This window comes from Artemia sp. Qi Xiang Cuo, unplaced genomic scaffold, assembly GCF_049724085.1.
Source record: "Artemia sp. Qi Xiang Cuo unplaced genomic scaffold, ASM4972408v1 HiC_scaffold_3192, whole genome shotgun sequence".
NCBI lineage: Eukaryota > Metazoa > Arthropoda > Branchiopoda > Anostraca > Artemiidae > Artemia > Artemia sp. Qi Xiang Cuo.
The window spans coordinates 1-19,525 of NW_028300586.1; the positions used below are offsets into that span (position 1 = coordinate 1).

At 36.3% G+C, this 19,525-nt stretch overlaps 2 protein-coding genes across 2 annotated transcripts; both read right to left on the reverse strand.

Moving 5' to 3' along the window:
* Positions 1-2,281: 2,281 nt before the first annotated feature.
* LOC148938515 (three-prime repair exonuclease 1-like) lies at positions 2,282-7,503 on the reverse strand (the record flags this gene model as incomplete). Its single annotated transcript, XM_089107734.1, has 2 exons — positions 7,445-7,503; positions 2,282-2,623 (listed from the first exon to the last, which is right to left on the reverse strand). A coding segment is annotated over exon 2 (310 nt), but the record flags the coding sequence as incomplete, so codon positions are not given.
* Positions 7,504-17,674: 10,171 nt separating this feature from the next.
* LOC148938516 (uncharacterized) lies at positions 17,675-18,799 on the reverse strand. The gene has a single exon (XM_089107735.1). The coding sequence runs from the start codon at positions 18,797-18,799 to the stop codon at positions 17,675-17,677; it is 1,125 nt and encodes a 374-aa protein (XP_088963861.1).
* Between the last annotated feature and the right edge of the window lie 726 nt (positions 18,800-19,525).

Below are 19,525 nucleotides of genomic sequence, written 5' to 3' on the forward strand. Positions count from 1 at the left end.
GCAATGAGGACAGCTTATCTATTCAGACTATTCACAAATTAGATTGAGCAAGAATTACCCTAGTGATTAACTTAGCTTGTCTACTGACCTGATTTTTATTTATATGGTCAAACGATCTTGGTTTCAAATGAGAAAGAATATTACTGGATTCTCTTTGTATTAAGTTATCATAATTTGGGTTGATATGAATATGTCCAGTACCTCTACTTAAAGCAAAGTCTCTATTTAGACCTTGCTCTCATACCCACTAGGGAGTGAATTCTTGCCCAATCCAATTTGTGAATATCTTTTCATTTATTCTGGCTTGGTATTTTGTCTGTTTGTTTCAGTGTTTCTTCTGCTTTTTTAATCTTCACTTCGAAAGTTTTTTTTTCTCTTAGCAATGAGGACAGCTTATCTATTCAGACTATTCACAAATTATATTGAGCAAGAATTATCTCCCTAGTGATTAACTTAGCTTGTCTACTGACCTGATTTTTATTTATATGGTCAACCGATCTTGGTTTCAAATGAGAAAGAATATTACTGGATTTTCTTTGCATTAAGTTATCATAATTTGGGTTGATATGAATATGTCCAGTACCTCTACTTAAGGCAAGGTCTCTATTTAGACCTTGCTCTCATACCCACTAGGGAGTGAATTCTTGCCCAATCCAATTTGTGAATAACTTTTCATTTATTCTGGCTTGGTATTTTGTTTGTTTGTTTCAGTGTTTCTTCTGCTTTTTAATCTTCACTTCGAAAGTTTTTTTTTCTCTTAGCAATGAGGACAGCTTATCTATTCAGACTATTCACAAATTATATTGAGCAAGAATTATCTCCTAGTGATTAACTTAGCTTGTCTACTGACCTGATTTTTATTTATATGGTCAACCGATCTTGATTTCGAATGAGAAAGAATATTACTGGATTCTCTTTGTAATAAGTTATCATAATTTGGGTTGATATGAATATGTCCAGTACCTCTAATTAAAGCAAAGTCTCTATTTAGACCTTGCTCTCATACACACTAGGGAGTGAATTCTTGCCCAATCCAATTTGTGAATATCTTTTCATTTATTCTGGCTTGGTATTTTGTTTGTTTGTTTCAGTGTTTCTTCTGCTTTTTTAATCTTCACTTCGAAAGTTTTTATTTTCTCTTAGCAATGAGGACAGCCGATCTATTCAGACTATTCACAAATTAGACTGAGCCAGAATTATCTCCCTAGTGATTAACTTAGCTTGTCTACTGACCTGATTTTTATTTATATGGTCAACCGATCTTGGTTTCGAATGAGAAAGAATATTACTGGATTCTCTTTGTATTAAGTTATCATAATTTGGATTGATATGAATATGTCCAGTACCTCTACTTAAAGCAAGGTCTCTATTTAGACCTTGCTCTCATACCCACTAGGGAGTGAATTCTTGCCCAATCCAATTTGTGAATATCTTTTCATTTATTCTGGCTTGGTATTTTGTTTGTTTGTTTCAGTGTTTCTTCTGCTTTTTTAATCTTCACTTCGAAAGTTTTTTTTTTCTCTTAGCAATGAGGACAGCTTATCTATTCAGACTATTCACAAATTAGATTGAGCAAGAATTATTTCCCTAGTGATTAACTTAGCTTGTCTACTGACCTAATTTTTATTTATATGATCAAATATCTGTTTTAGTCTTTTTGCTTAGTTTTTTTTTTCCACCTGCTTAAAATCACCCTTGGTTTCTTGATTATTGTTAATTATATATATTTTGTTCTTGGTTTTTGTCAAATAAAATTCCTTAGACAGTTCTCACAGTGACCAGAACTTGGTTAAAAAAGAGAAATATTCCCAATTTTACATATTTTGGAAGCTTTTTCAATTTAATTTTCAATCTAAGAAATACAAAGCTAGTTTCAAACATGTAATTTAGCAGATGGATAAAGCCAAACCTCAGCTGTTTAATAGTGGCAGCATTGTCACCTTAGGTTAAAAAAATCAAACCACAGGACTGCTTAAAATAACTTCCATATTATTCCGAAATCCAAATTTATTTACATGGAAAAAAACTTCTGGCCTCCAAAACACTTGTCAGTCTTCTAATTTTTTTTTTCAATATCTTTGGTCTCATTATTAATAATAAAATAGGTCTATAATTAGCTGGGGAGCTTCAGGGAATTCCCATATTCTAACCTTGACTTGCAGACCTATCATTATATTCTTCCATTTTTTTTTTCAGCTGCAAAACATCACCCTACACCTCAAATAAAAAACTCCCACAGGGAGCATAAACCTTAAGCACACATGCACTAGAAAAAACTTACCTGTCATTTCTGCTGCTTTTATATCAATATTTTTCAATGGGTTCATGCAAACACTGAACTTTGAAAGTACACGAGGCTTTGCCACTTCAAGTAGCTTTTGAGAGGGGGCAATGGTTGCTTTTATTTCTTCAAATTTCTTAATTCTGTCCATCAAAATGTCGCGCGTCACAGCAACAAAGCAAATTTCTGTTATCCTCACTGGATCACGTAGTCCAGTTGTCTCAAGGTCAAAAAAGACAAATGTTTTGATCTTGTTGACAGGCTCTTGCACTTCAAGACTAGTTGTATAACTGTTCATACCTGAAGCCATTGTGGATGAGCCCAAACTTCTGTAATTTTTACCTAGAAAAGAGCAGTATTTTGTCCAAGAATTAGGAAGTTCACTCAAGGGGGAGGTCACCAATTTCCTGTCTTCAGTCTTTTCCTCTACCTGTAAGGCTAGTAAAATAGCTATTCTAACTAAAAACTGAAAATAAGCTTAGTCTACTTCAGGAATATCTATTCAAGAAAATGTAGCAGGGGCAAATTTTTTTTTTAAACCTAGGGAGGGGCAACTTTTCTAATGAAAATAGCAAAATATTGGGACAATCATTGATCACTGGATCCAGAATGATCACAGAGACACGTAGTCCAGTCGTCTCAAGGTCAAAGAAGACAAATATTTTGATTTTTCTGACAGTCACTTGCAATCCAAGTCTAGTTGTTTAGATTATCATACCAGAGGCATGATGAATGAGCATAAATGTCTGTAATTTCTTCCTAGGACAGAGCAGTATTGCATTCAGTAATTTGTCCAAGAACTGGAAAGTTCATTTTAAGGGAAGGAGGTCACCAATTTCTTGTCTCTGCTGTTTTCCTCTACTTGCAAGGTTAGTAAAAATAACTATTCAAGTTAAATCTGGGATTGCATTTAGAGTCTACTTCAGGAGTGTCCATTCACAAAAATTTATTAGGGGAAAAATATATGTAATCAAATCTAGGGATGGTGGTTTTGCATTTTTTTTTTAAATGAAAATACCAGGTATGTTCAAAAAAGAAGGGGGGGGGCTAGGGACACTTGTTGATCACTGGATCCAGGTTGATCATAGTATCACATAGTCCTGTTGTCTCAAGGTTAAAGAAGAAAAATGTTTGATTCTGTCAACAGTCTCATGCAATCCAAGTCTAGTTGTTTAGATTTTCAAACCATAAACCATGGTGGATAAGCATAAATGTCTAATTTCTATTCTAGAATTAGGAAGTTCAGTATTTTGTAAAAACTATGGTGATTATTGTCCAGGAGCTCCAGAGGGTACAGTGTTATTCCTCAGCATGTCTGAGCATATTTGGTGAATGAAGACCCCAGTAAAAGCACAGAAGACAGACTATGCTAAATCCAAAACTGTGGGGCTATGTAAAAAAAAACTCTACAGAAATGAATAAATAGTTAACTAAGGATTGAAGAGATGGGAGGTCTCTAATTTCTTGTTTCCACTCTCTTCTTGTACTCATAAGGCTAAAAAAATAACTATCTTAACAATAATAATAAAATATATTGACGTTGAGCTTAAGAGCCTACTTCTGGAATATTTATTTCACAAAAATGCAGTGGGGCAAAATGTATTTCTATAATCTAGAGAGGGGCAATTTTGCCATTTTTTCAATTTTTTTTTAATGAAAATACAAATAAGGTATTTTTAAAATCAGAGGGAGGGGAAGGGCAAAACAATCTAGGGGGCATATGTTGATCACTGGATCCAGGTTAATAGTGGGATTGTGTAATTCTATCATCTCAAGGTCAAAGAAGACCAATATTTTGATTTGGCTGACAGGTTTTTGCAATTCAAGACTAGCTGTACAGCTATTCATACCAGAAGCCACTGTGGATGAGCATAAATGTCTGCAATTGGTACCAAGAAAGGAGCAGATAATTAAAAAAAAAATAAACCTTCCCTTCAAAACCCATGGCCTGCACAGTCTTAAATTTATTAGGCCTAAGCTTATTAAAAATAAAATGAAAACAAAGAAAGTGGAAACAAAGTAAATATTAAGCAAAGAGAAATTTTTTTTTTATGATAGTTTGAAACGTATTATTATCAGTCTGTAAAATTTCAATGCTTTGCATTTAAAATGTAGTTTTTTTTTGTGGTTCAGTTAAATATTTAGCCCCCCACAATCAACTGACAAAAACCATAATTCCTGGATATTTTTGTTACCTACAGCAAAACAGAAGCTGATTCCATAAAACCTGATTATAAACAATACATAAAAGGAGGAAACACCCAAAATAAGCAAAAAGTAATTAATCATTTCTGAACAGTCTATGATAAGGCAAATGCAGATGAAAAACTAAGTTAGTTGAGAATATAGAAATTAAAATACATAATAGATTTTGTTACAGATTAGCCACATTTTTAGTCACCAAACTGTATGGACATTATTTTTACTTCTTATTTATCAGCAGACATATGTCCAGGAATTTATTCCAGGGGTAGAAGTGCCTCTCTGGAAGGCCACTTTTATCAAAATAGCTTTTAAAAAGTGAAATAGGAGAATTAGGAACTCATTACGCAAGGTTTCTAGGGTTTAGATTAAACTAGAAAAAAAAAAACATTCTATCAATTACTTAAGAAATATTTTTTGTAGCCTTGAAGAAGACTCAAAATCATCTGAAAACAGCTGTTCTTCCTCCCAACCTTCTGACCTAGAAGTATGAGAAATACCTGATATTAGAATAGCCAAGGTGGGACTTTGGTACACTTAAACATAAAATATTAAAAAAAAAAACAGATAAAGTTAAAAAAAAGATTAAAGTGCTTGGTTGTCCAAATGAACTCCCTGTATTATAAAGGTTAAAGGAAAGGAGGGGTATGGTAATTATCCAAAATGTTGGACTGAGTTATATACATTTTCTGGGTTGGATTTTCATGCTGAATTGATTGGTTAAGTACCATCAGTCCATTATTCATCAATTAATTGGTTTTCAAAAGGGATAATAACTGAACGTTTTTAAAGGACAATTATTGGTTACTAGCTAATATTTACAATGCAGTATTTTTCCCCCCTCCCCAAAAAAAAAGTCTTATAAATTGCACAATTCTGTGAAATTTTTATAAAATCAAAACAGTCAAAAAACCATCTTTTTTTTCTGTTTGGCTAAACATTAGCTATGGTTAGCACTCTGGAACAGAAGTACACCAATACTTAAAAAATACAATAAAATACAGTAAGACCCAAAACTTACTACCTCCCATGTCAACAAAAAAACATAATAAAAACATATTTGATCATGGATTAGGCCCACTTGTAGTGCAGTAGCTTTTTTTTGTTTTAGAGTTTTGTTCATGTAGTATGTTTAGTTTCTGTGGTATTACTAATGCTGAGAATAGTAATTAGGAATGGGTCCAAGGTGAGATAGGAAATAAAAGCTAATTGTTCCAAAAGAAAACCAACATTCATGTGCTGGCTGCAAAAAAGGTCTTGAACTGGATTTAATAGTGGTGAACAGCAGAAATGGATTGAATGTCTAAACACCTACCATGAAATACAAACTTTTTACTAAAGATGTCAACCACAAGAGACAGACAATGGCAAAAAAACAATCTTCAAATACCCTGGTCCATCAGGAACCCCCCCCCCCTCAATAGCTGAGATTTCAAATTTAATCCAATCCAATAGGTCTTTGGCTATTGTTCATAGGCCCAGTTCTTTGGCTATTGTAGATACAGTTAAGGGCATAGTATAAAAACTCAAGCAAGATATTGCTGCAAGGATAGATGAAGTCAAAGATCATGTTAGTAATCTCAAAAAAGATGCCTGAAAAATATACACTTCTGGAAGTTAGAGAACATGCTGGATTTATAATGCTGTGCAAAACATCTAAAATAAAAAAATCTATTAGCTTTCAGCTTGAAGAGGAAGTCTGATGATTGTTTGTAGACAGAATAGGGATAGACAGGAAAAGCTTAATTTAGTTATTATGGGGCATCCACCACATGGCTAATATGGGAGTAAAGTTCATTTGTGATGCAAATGGATGTTATATTTATATTGAGGATGCAATTCTAGGTATATATTTGCACATTTTCTGTGAATATATAGGTTCTAAGAAATTCATGAATATCTTAGAAAAACTAGAAAAAAGCAAGGAGAGAAGTGAAGATAAAGGCTCTCCCCCTACAGAAATGATGTTAATTAGGATTATTCTGTAGGCCTATATTATGAAGTAAAAATTGTTTTCTTTGTATGTTCCCTTATGTCCAGCTGGACTCCTAGGCTTAAAATGACTGGTTGGTTGGCAAATCCAAAGATTTGTATATATATATATATATATATATATATATATATATCATATATATATATATATATATATATATACATATATTTATATATATACCCTGGTATATATATATATATATATATATATATATATATAGATATACCCTGTATATATATATATATATATATATATATATATATATATATATATATACATATATATATATATACACTGTCAAATTAGCCGTCTGGTAGTATCCCTGTATTGCTTTGTATTGCTAATACAATTGGCAATACACATCAGAGAAACCTTGTTTCCTTCTCTAGGAATAGCCTATAGGCCTACTTGATTAATAGTTTGTCAAAATAATGGAAAATTCTTTGTATACAAACTCTTCAGGGTAAATATTTGCACATTAGAGGGTTCATTTCCAAAACAAATGTATCTTTATAGGCCTATTTGGATTCAAGATGAAATTCTGATTCTAAAAGGTAGCGTATGTCTATATCTTGGCTATCTATTTAGACAATTTAACCAACTGTACACTAATATTGAGATATAATTGTCCAAAAAATAAGAAAAAAAGGAGAGACAGCACCTTGACAACACCTCCCAACATCACATTTTAGGTCCTGCACTCATTCCTGGTTCCATTTCCTTAACTTAACCAGGCTACTTTTATTATTAACAAAAACGAACTTATTTAGAGCCTTTCCTTATCTATCTGTTTTATGAGTAATCTAACCAAATATGATAACATAGGCTAGGCCTACCTTACCAAATTAGCCTAACCTAGACTTAGTAGACTAATTCTAAGAGAAAGACAAACTTTCTTTTGGCCTAGATCATTTATTAATTTTATCCAAGGCTCTTTTGATATTCTTAAATCGCTTTATTAGGATTACCTTCAGTATCTAATAGATATGAGCCTAAGATTAATATATTTGAGCTTGGCGCGTTTTCAAATTTTAAAATCCAGCATTCGTTCGTTTATTATTTTACAAAAAGAAGATGGCGTAAAAATATTCTAAGACGTATGCTAATACTGAGACGATCAGGCATAAACAAGGTGTGAACTGGATAAAATCTAATACATATACAAAAAAATCTCTAATATCGAATATCAAGCTTATTTTTAGGTTTTCAAACAAGTGACATTTCAGTCTGACACCCCATTAAGAAAGATTAGAAAAATCTGAGAAAACTAAATTTCAAAATGCTCAAAATTATGAATAAAGCACTCCGTATTACGCCTTGTCTAAGGTTTGAAGTGTTTTTTTCTCCATTAACAGTAATCTTAGTGCAAGATTCCTTTTCTGAACTTGACAATTTAATTCAATTAGGCCTACCCAATCTTTTCTAAGCATAGGATTAAAAAGTGGTATCCAATTGAGCAAAACTATGTAAAATTCAAACCCTCACACCTTGTTACCAAAGAGGAATTGAGAAGAATTGTATGTATCAATGAACAGCTAAAAATTTAATGGCTATTATTAAAATTATTTAGCCTAAGATCAAATAGCCTATTTGAAATTATTAGTTTCTTGACCCACAAAAAATTTTACTTTTTTGCTTGATATCTATTCTATGAATAACAAATATTAGGCCTAAATGTATTTTTTTCATTGCAATTGCTTGTCAAAACAGAGACCACATTTTAATTTATGCTCACAAATTATTAGGCCTAGTGAAAATTTTACCTAGAAGGCAGGGCTCTTCTTATGATCCTCACATTGCATCATGCTGTAGTAGAATAGGGGTGGTCCAAAAACCCATCTCCCTTTTTCCAGAATGCTGAAGAAAAGTGGTCTTTTACCCTAAGACCAGGCCTAAAATACATCACAATTATGTCCCAGCCCATTTCTCCCTATAATTCTTGGATATAGTCTAGGCTGTAACTTATAGAAAACCTTACGGATTTTACCAATTATACTTTAGTCCCTAAAGCACCCACAGCTCCCAACTTACCTTAAATCCTTAAATTGCACTTGCTAGCAATATGGATCCAGTATATACCAGTTATTGATGATAGGGCTACAGGACATCAGCTTCATCCCATTGTGCAAGCCATAGTTTGGTCTCCCATTCCTTATCAAGATTTGCTTTGAAACTGTCAACAGATGGTGAATTTACTGTCATTTTGCCCAGATCATTCTAAAGGCTTATGATGCAGTTAGAGAAGAAATGGTTTCTCATTCCAAAAAAGCATTGCTGAATGACCCCTGGTTCTTGATGACTGGAAAGGCTAGAATAAGTCTTTGTCATCAGACTAGAGCAGTTTGGGGATACCACCAGATGGCTAACTTGACAGTGTATATATATACAAATCTTTAAATTAACCAACCAGTATTTTAAGCCTAGGAGTCCAGCTGGACAAAAGGAAACATATTAAGAAAACAATTCTTACTCCATAATATGTAGAATAATGCTAGTTAACACATTTTGCAGGGGGAGAGCCTTTATCTTCACCTCTTTCCTTGTTTTTCCAGTTTTTTCTAAGAAATTCATGAATTTCTTAGAGCCTATATATTCACAGAATATATAACCCCACCCCCCTAATGTATAAATATATACCTATAATTGCATCCTCAATCTAAAAATAACATCCATTTGCATTAAAAATGAACTTTACTCCCATATTAGCCATCTGGTGGATGTCCAGCAGTTTGTAAGTCATTTTCATATCACCTCTTTGCTGATGGTATGTTAGAGTTGGTAGCTTGAGGCTCTGCATTTGGTATGCATACTCTTTGTTTTTGAGCCCCTTTAGGCATTTAGACACCTGTCTTTGGACAGACATAAGGGCCATCTGTTCTGTTTTATTAATTGGCATAGTGACACACATTCCAAATTCTAATCTTGGTCTCACCAGGCTGTTGTAGAGTTTTGTGATTATTGCTGGGGATCTACTTGTCATTGTGCATTTGATGAGACCAAGAGTTTGGTTTGCCTTTGCTACTGCAGCTTGGGTGTGGCAGTTGAAATTAAGGTCTTTGTCTACAACAACCCCCAGATCTCTTTCAAAGGTACTCTCAGAAAGTGGTTGTCTCACGCCAGCATTTGCTGACATAGGGTATTGCCATTGTGGGTTGTTTCTTCCAGAATGGAAAACCTTGCACATGTCTACATTGAACTTAAACTTGAAAGATAAATGCAAGCATCAATTCACAAAACTAAATTTTAAGTTATTTTACCTTTAGTACAATAAATTTATAGTCCATTTTTTCTTTAAATAGTGATTTAAAAAATATCCTAACTTAAGATTGTAAAAAAATTTCTTAGGCCACCCACTCTCCTCTGTTAATGATGAGCAAGATTTTGGTGTCTATATTGACAACAATTTAAAATTCAGCACACATGCTAAGAGATCTGCTGCTGGGGCTAGTTGAACCTTGGGTTTGATTAAGCATACCATCTCCACTCATTCCTCTAAAGTCATCAGTCTTCTTTATTTATTTATTTATTAATACCAAGATACGGTAAGCTTTAACAAGCTTGTCACACAAAACAATTATAAAAAAGTCTATAACAATGTCAATGACATAACAAAAACATACAGTAACTGAAAAACATTGTAAAAACAATATTACTGAAACATACAATAACATACCAACTTAACTGATACATATCTGTTAATAATTGAAACCTACGAAAAAGTAAGCTTACAAAATAATTGTTACAGTGTCACAAATCAGGTAATACACAAGTAAAAATAATCTCAAAATGGATTGTGATAGGACCCAGTATAGAAATAGGTAGAGGCTAAAATACTTTCGAAAAAATGGAATGTGGTCCTTACAAGTATTTCTGATGAAAGTAAATTCCAAGTCTTCCGCACTTGGCTAGACAAAGAGTTTTGGCCTATTCTTTCCTGTGAACATGGTGGGTATATTTTATTTTGGTGTTGATGGGTACTACTGTATTCTGTAAAAGTGAAATAGTGAGTTGGGGTGGTATTATCAATATTCCTAACAATGCGAAATGTATTTATTACGTCGGCTCTATCACGTCTGAACTGGAGAGAAGGCAACTGTAGTCTTTGCATTCTCTGGTGGTAAGGTAGATGACTCAGGTAGGGTATGAGTTTGGTGGCCCTACGTTGAACTCTCTCAACCATCTCTCTATCTCTCTTATTAAGGGGATACCATACTGATGAGCAATACTCCAGTACTGGACGTACAGTGGATACATAAAGTGAGATCAGTGAATGAAAATTAAACTTGGAAAAAGTATGCCTTAGAGGTAGTAATTGGTAATTAGCCTTATGGGTGATGTCTGATACACGTTTATTAAATTTGAGACTTGAATCAAAACAAATCCCAAGGTCATGAACATATTCTACACTTGCAATTAATTTACCAACAACAAAGTAATGGTAATGCTGAGGGAGTCTACGCAAATAGTGCACAGCATTGCACTTGGTTTCATTAATGAACATAGAGTTTGCAGTACACCACTGGCCAAGAGCAACCAAATCCTCTTGAAGTAAAGAAATCTCATGTTCACTCATGACTGGCCTGTAGATATTTACATCATCTGCAAACATTTTTATGGTCGAATTCCTAACAACGCCTGGTAAATCATTGATAAAAAGGCAGAAGAGTACTGGCCCAAGACAACTGCCTTGTGGAACTCCACTTATGACAGAAATAGGTGATGACAAAGCATCACCTACTGCAACCTCTTGGGTTCTATTTGTAAGATAATCTGTTATCCATGGTTTAGTTTGTGGGCCTATACCATATAGTTGACATTTGTTTTACAGAAGTGGAATGGAAATTTTTTCGAATGCTTTGGAAAAGTCAATATAAATACAATCAAACAAAATACCATTATCAGCCATCGATTGAAAATCACAAATCACCTCAAGAAATTGTGTGTTACAAGATCGTCGTTTACAGAAACCATGCTGAGCAGAATGCCATAAGTTATTTTCTTCAAAATGTGCTTGGATTCTTCTCACCACAATTTTCTCCAGTATATAGGATAAGATTGATGTATTTGAAATTGGTCTGTAATTAATGAAATGGGACTTTGAACCATTCTTGTACAATGGCCTAATGCTAGTCCTTTTCCAAGCTGAAGGACATTTACCAGATGAGAGACAAAGATTAAAAAGATATGTGAGTGGCCCAGCAAGCACTGAGTCAAGTTCACGTAACATCACATTGGAAAATCCATCAATATCTGGTGCTTTTCCTCGATCAAGATTTCGGAGTGTCAGATAAACCTGCTGGACTGTAAACTCTGAATCAACAAATTCTTTTGTTAACTCTGGAGGAATAAACTGAGTGTGTGTTTGAGTAAAAACTGAACCAAATACCTTATTGAAAAGTTGTGATTTTACAAAATCATCATCTATATGTAAAAAAGTTTTGGGATCTATAAAGGAAGTGGATGATGGGGATTGTGAAACTTGATTCCTTCTCACATATCTCCAAAATCTTTTTGGGCAACTTGGACTGATGCTATAACATTTGTCTCCACCTCTTGACGATTTAAATGAAGGAATTTAGTTGCTCTATTTCTAGCTCTTTTATAATTTAACCAAGAATCTAAGGTTTTAAATCTTAAATAATCACGCCACCTATCACCCTTATCTTTTAGCATTTGTACAATATACCAAGGAAGGATCTGTCTATTTTTGAAAAACTGTCTACTAGTATATATTGGTACATATTGATCCTTACCTTTTATAAGGGCCTGCTTAATAAAATCAAAAGATGCATCAAAAGTAGCATTACATTGTTGTAACTCCTCTTGTATAGAAAGAGATGAAATATAATCTGAAAATGCAATGTAATTTCCTCTATCATAATCATATTTGGGAGAATGATTTGGAATATCATAATGACCTACCACACAATTTAGTGATATCACCAATATCAAGTGATCACTTTTTCCTAGTGGTGGCAAAAACTCAACACTAGCAACATCATCTGCTGATTTTGTAATTACAAGGTCTAAAATTGAAGGGGTTGAGTTAGCGCATAAACGTGTAGGGTTTTGAATATGCTGATACAAATAATGCTCTTGTAAAGTTTCTAGGAAATAATTTTCAAATGACTCATCAGAAAGTTGTGTTGTACCTGATGTCCAATCAATAGAAGGTAGGTTAAAGTCACCGACCACTAGAAACTTAGAACTAGATAAAGAGACAGTGGATAAATACTGCAATATTTTTCTATTGTTAAATGAAGACCATTCACAAACACTAGGACTACTATAAATGGCTACAACTCTAGAAGCAATGGAGGACCCATGTAATTTCACATCAACTACTAAGGATTCACTTATAATTGAAGAAATTGGGTCATTAACTTCAATATACTTTAATGAGGTATGAACATAAATGAAAATTCCATGCTTATAATTATTATTTATAATGAGGTTATAATCAGGTACTTGCTGGAAAAATACAGCTGGGTGCTGACGATTCTTGGGGTAGTGATTCTGTGATAACAATAACATGGGGTTTGTGGGGTGATATTAGGACATGAGATTCATCAATTTCTGTAGATAAACAGTCTGCGTTAGTATACAGAACCGATAAATTACTTTGCTTGTTAATACCATGTAAAGGCAGGGACTAGGTTTTTAAAGGGACATTCTGTTGTTTGGGGTAATGACAACCCGTTTTAGCACGTTTTTTGTCAATATACAGCCATTTTTAATTCCTAAATTTTGCTCACCAGCAGCAGCTCTTTTCTTGATTTCTTCTACTAATTCTTTTCTGTGTACCCAGTCTTCTTTTGAGGTATCAGCATAGAAACGAATGTCTCCTTTTTTAATGTGGGACTGTGTTAGGATGTCAATTTTAGTTTTAAAGGAACTGACTGAGAACAGTACTGGTCAATTGGATGAGTTGGGAGCATTTGAGTTGGGGTTATTCCTTGTCATCCTTTGAAAATTGGTCACTGCATCTACACCTACAATTTGAAACATATTTTTAAGGAAATTTCGTAAGAACTCTAAGTCATTGGTTTAAGGTGGAAAACCATATGTAACAAAGTTCATATGTCTTTTCAGTCTGTTCTTTTCTTGTAGCACCCTCTTTTGAACTTCAGTTTTCAGCTTAACGACAATGGTATGATTGACCATTTGCTCAACATTGGCCATGGACACCTTAGATGAGATAATATTTTCTAGACTCTGAACTCTAGCATTAATACCTTCAAGAGAGGTGCGAATTTCATTTTGAAAACAGACATACACATCTTTCATTTCACTACAGTGCTCATTAAGAGCTGACTTTAGCAGCTGGGGAAGTTCTTGCTGGGCTGAACCTCTAGCTTTACACATGGGGCATACCCAGGTGCTACCAAGTCAGTCATTCATTTTTACAAAGATATCATATTCAGAGGAAGACATTGATAGGCATTGTGCACACAACCATTGGTCACATTTATCGCACTGTATAGCACAAGAACTGTTGTCAAGCAATCACCCAGCAACAGTACATTTATCAATACCTTTTTCAGGAGTAATTGGTTTTTGACGTTTTTTACTTTGTGGAGGGGCATCACACTGGTAAATCGGCTACTAAACTGGCTATAATTTCAAAAATTCCAATAGGTGTGCAGATTATATATCAATAATCAAGTATACTGAGGCTACCAGGACTACTAAGGTGAGGGGTAACACAACAAAGCAGAACATACACTTGTATAGTTAGTAGTACCCCACTGTCACAACTGTAGGCTACTAGTAAATATATCCAGCAATAAATGAGGAATAAAAATCCAAATATGCTCACTCTATGGAACTAATCAAAATGTAGGAGAAGAAAACAAACCTTGGCCAATTACATGTGGTAGGCTGTTATTTTTATGTTTAGGCTATTTCTGTTTTTAACTGCTTTTCTTATTTATACAATATGATGATTGTGGTGGCACTATTGATCATATTGGTATTAGTCGTTGTAATGTATTCTATCTTCGGGTAAAGAGTTGAATTCAATTATTTAATGGAGACCCAACACCTATAAATAAAGTGCATAAGCATAAGCAATCAACACAAAAGCAAAGCAAGCAAAGCAATCAAATCAATATGTTTCATCTTCTTTCTCATGTAGAAATGGCTTCCATCACTGCCAGACTGGACAGAGGTGGATCTCAACGTGATGATCAATGCTCAGGCTCATACGCGCAGGTGGTTTGGAAAGTCTAACTGAGTGAGTAACTCTTCCTGCATCTGGTGGGGCTTCAGTGTTGGTCACAGGGGGTCTGACTGTATCAGTAGTTGACTGACATCGTAGACTTAATGCTCTTTCCTCCTCCCCCCTCACGTGTGGCCGTTCGGCCACCGTGAAATCATCATCTTTGACTATTGACGGGGTTTCTTCGTCAGTACTGCTGTTCAACTCGGCACTGGATCGGTCTGCGACAGGCGTCGTACTAGCTCCAACTGTCGCTGTTCCATCCGGGTAAGTATGTAGTTCGGGGCACTGGGTAACACGGCCTGTATGTAATGGGTGGGATGGTATAGGCGCCGGCTCGGCTATAGCTGGTTCTGATCTGTGACGTAGGTGGTGCCTGTTTCTCCGAAGAGTACTGTCGTCTTGCAGCCGCACCAGGTAAGAGCGCTCTTGTTGTCTCAATTTCTTCTCGACTACGCCCTTGCGCCATCTACTATTTTCATCAAATTTCACCCATACTTTTTCTCCTATGCTCAATTCTTTCAGCTCTTTGGCGGTCTTGTTGTGAGCTCTCTGCTGTCTAGCCTGAGCTTTCTCTCTTGCTTTCTTAAAAACTGGCTTCGCAATTATTTTCGGCTGCAGATGGGATGGCAGCGCTGGGACCATCAACCGGGTTTTCCTGCTCATGAGCAGCTGAACTGGTGTGTATGCTCCATCAACTGGGGTGTTTCGGTATTCCAGCAATGCGATGTATGGATCTGTTCGGATTTCTGTTGCTTTCGTCATGATCCGTTTTGCCGTCTGGACCGCCTTCTCGCTCATCCCATTGGACTGTGGGTATCGGGGACTCGATGTGACGTGGTTGATATCCCAGGATGCTGCAAACGTTCGAAACTGCTCTGAGCTGAATTGTGGCCCATTGTCTGAAGTAATCTTCTCTGGTATACCATATCTGGTGAAATACAGTTTTAATTTCGAGATCACTTGCTGTGAGTTTGAAATGGCAAGTTTATCCACCTTGAAAAATCTACTATAATAGTGTACGGTAATTAGGTATTCCATACCACTGAATGTAAAGATGTCCAGGCCTACGTGTTGGAATGGATACTGGGGAACCTCTGAGGATATCAATGGCTCTTTCTGTTGATCCATTTGATGCATGGCGCATATTTCGCAACCAGATACTAGCTGCGTGATATCTTTCATGATGTTAGGCCAAAATATAGAGCTACGAGCTCTTTCTTTTGTTTTCACAATACCAACGTGTGACGAATGAAGCTGTCGCAGTATGTCTCCATGCAGTGCCTTAGGCACAACAATGCGTTTGCCTTTCAGTATAATACCATTGTTGATAACCAGCTCGTCTCTGTAGTTCCAGAATGGAAGAACGATAGATGGTACATCTCTTTAGTTGTTAGGCCAGCCAGATTTGATAATGTCTGACAGTGTTTTCAGCTCTACATCTCTTAGGGTTTCCTCATGGACTTGCTCTAGTTTATTTTTGCTTACTGGAATATCTCTAAAGAATGCATGGATGGCTACTTCTCCTTCAATTTGAATTTCTGGGTCTTGGTCAGGTAAGTGCATTCGTGATAAGGCATCAGCTACCGGGATTTCTTTGCCGGGACGATACTGGAATGATACTGCTGGAGCACTGATACTGCTGGAGCACTAGCATCATTCTTTGCAATCGGGGTGGTGCCCTATTTATTGGTTTGGACAATATCGCCTCTAAAGGTTTGTGATCCGTTGTCACAGTGATCTGTCTACCACAAATATATTGATGAAAATGTGTACAGGCAAACACAATTCCCAGAAGCTCCTTCTCGATTTGTGAGTACCGTTTTTCTGTGTCACTAAGAGATCTAAAAGCAAAGGCTATTGTGGCGTGATCCGCAACCAGTTGAGCACCTCGCCCGTGTTTTGATGCGTCTGTTATCACTTCCACCTGGGCACTTTTGGTATCAAAATAGGCGAGGTTGCTGCAAATGGCTTCCTGGATTTTGACTCGGGCATCGTTGTGTACTACTTTCCACTTGAACTCCTTTGCTTTGGCCAGGTCCCTAAGTGGCTGGTTTAGGGTAGAGAGGCCAGGAATGTACCTCGACAAATAGTTGTACATCCCTAGAAGAGTCTGCAATTCATCTTTGTTCTTGGGGGCTGGCATTTCTTTCATTGCCTTAATTTTGTTAGGGTCTGGTTCCATACCTCCCTTTGTCAGCATATGTCCAAAGTAGGGAATGGCTACGGCATTGAAAAGGCATTTCTCTTTATTGAACTTGATGCCTTTTTCACGAGCCCTCTGCATAACTGTCCTTAGTTTCCTATCATGATCTGTTGTACTTTCAGCCATTCCAGCAACATCATCTACAATCAGACCAATGTCAATACCTTCGAACGCCTCTTCCATTCGTTTTTGGTACTCATCCTGGGCTGATATGAGCCCGAAAGGATATCTCTTGAAGCTGTATCTTCCAAATGTTGTGCTGAATGTAGTGAGGTCAGCAGATTCCTTGTCTAAAACCATTGACCAGTAACCATTTCTAGCGTCGGTTTTGAAAAATCTTTCTGCTCCAGCACATCTCACTGCTACATCATCAAAGCTAGAAATGGGGTGGTAAGGACGCTTGATACATTTGTTTAAGTCCACTGGATCTAGACAAATTCGGATTTTTCCGTCTGGTTTCTTTACAAGGACAATCGAATTCACCCAGTCTGTTGGTTTTTGTACCTTCTCTATGATGCCAAGATTTTCCAATCTGTCTAGTTCTTCTTTTAGCTTTGGCTGGAGGGCATACGGAACTCTCTTTGGTGGCTGGACTGTCGGAACAGATCCTTCCTTCAGGTAAATATGAAAATTTCCGGGCAACATCCCAATACCTTGGAAGACATCATCATAGTCCTCAAGGATCTGTTGTACTTCAGGTCTGGTTGAAACCGTGGCTGGGTCATCAGTCATGCTACATGACATGCTAAGCACAAACTTGATCAAGTTCATCTATTTGCTCGTGTGTCTACTAAGGATTGGTCCTTTGTGGGTTTCAATAACATGGAACACATGGACCGGCGGTTCTTGGTCCTTATACTGAATCACAATATGTGCAATTCCAAGTACTTCAAGGCTGCATCCACTGTAGCTTGTCAGGATATTTTTGTTGGGAAGCAAGGTAGGTCTTGGTTTTAGGGATCTAAATTCACTTGCTGGGAGAACGTTTGCATCAGCCCCTGTATCAATTTTGAAGGTTATTTCTTGTCGGTATTCAGGTAGGTTAACTTTAATCATCGGCTTTTGGACTGAATCGGTTCTGCTGTCAACAGACTCAATGAAGTATTCATTGTTTCCTTCGTTATCAGCTGGCAGGGCTTCAATTTTGTTGACACACCTGCTTTTGCAAACCTTTGCAAAATGATTTGGCTTCCAACACTTGGAACAGATCTTCCCTTTTGCGGGGCCTTTGTGTCTGCGGCAGTACTGGTTCCCACAGAAGTAGCAGTTTGGTCTCATTGTCTTTGGCAACCCTTTTTTTTTGTGTGTGGCTCCCACTTCTTGCTTTACAGCACTAGTACTTTGTTCATTTCTCATCTGTGCATGGGTCTCCACAACTGTTTCAATTGCACGGCTAATATCAATAGCTTTTGCTAGTGTAAGCATTCCACCTTCACTCAATAGTCTTTCTCTTATCCGGTCACTCTGTACTCCAAATCCCACTTCTGACACCAGTCTGTCTCTCACCATTTCGTCCGAACTATCTCCGAAACTACAATCGAGGGCCAGTAACTTCAGAGATGTCACATATGATTCAATTGTCTCTCCTTCTTTCTGATTTCGTTTGTGAAAAGCGAATCGGGAAAATATGGGATTGGAACTGGGTTCAACATGCTCACTGAATTTTCTCAGATATACATCCACTTTATTTTTGTCTACTTCTGGAATCTGGAATGTGTTAAATATATCTTGGCCTTTTTCTCCTACCCATATCAGCAAGTAGGAGCACTTCACAGCATCAGCTTTTCCGGACAAGGGTCCTGTGAACATCAGTTCAGCATGCTGGCGAAATCGCTTCCACGAGGCTTTGAGATTGGCTGACGACCAATCAATTGTTGGATAGGATGTGCTGTCCATTCTGACACCATGTAATGTATTCTATCTTTGGGTAAAGAGTTGGATTCACTTGTTTAATGGAGACCCAACACCTATAAATAAAGTGCATAAGCATAAGCAAACAACACAAAAGCAAAGCAAGCAAAGCAATTAAATCAATATATTTCAGTCGTATCGTATTGGTGGCGTATTGATCACACGCTGAAGAAAAGAAAGTAGTTGATAGATGGTAGGACTGTATAATAAATGAAGTACCCTGGAAAACTTGAGCAGCTATAATTCTTCTCTAACTTCCAACATCAATTGAAAATATTTACTTTAAGCTTCAAACTGTCCAAATTTAAGCTATAATCCTTAAGCCTGTCACTGGGAAATAACACAATGTATTTCATACTTTGCTATAATCCCTTGTTGCTGTTGAGTTATATTGTTATTCATCCTACTTGTGCTTGGACTTGTGCATCCTAAGCTTGAAGTTGGAATGTCACTTGCCTCTCTATATTTTGAAAAAGATATAAAATTTCTTGAAGATGTGCAGAAACACGCCACTAAAGTGATATCTGGCATGCACGAGCTTTCATAACCTGTAAGACTATCAAAGTTGAAACTCCCTACACTTGTATACAAGAGAAATAGAGGGGATGCCATTTTAGCCTTTAAGTTATTGAGGGCTAATATTCTCCCAGCATTATTCCCTACTGTTAGCACCAATTCAAGAACTAGAGGTCATCAACTGAAACTGAGGCT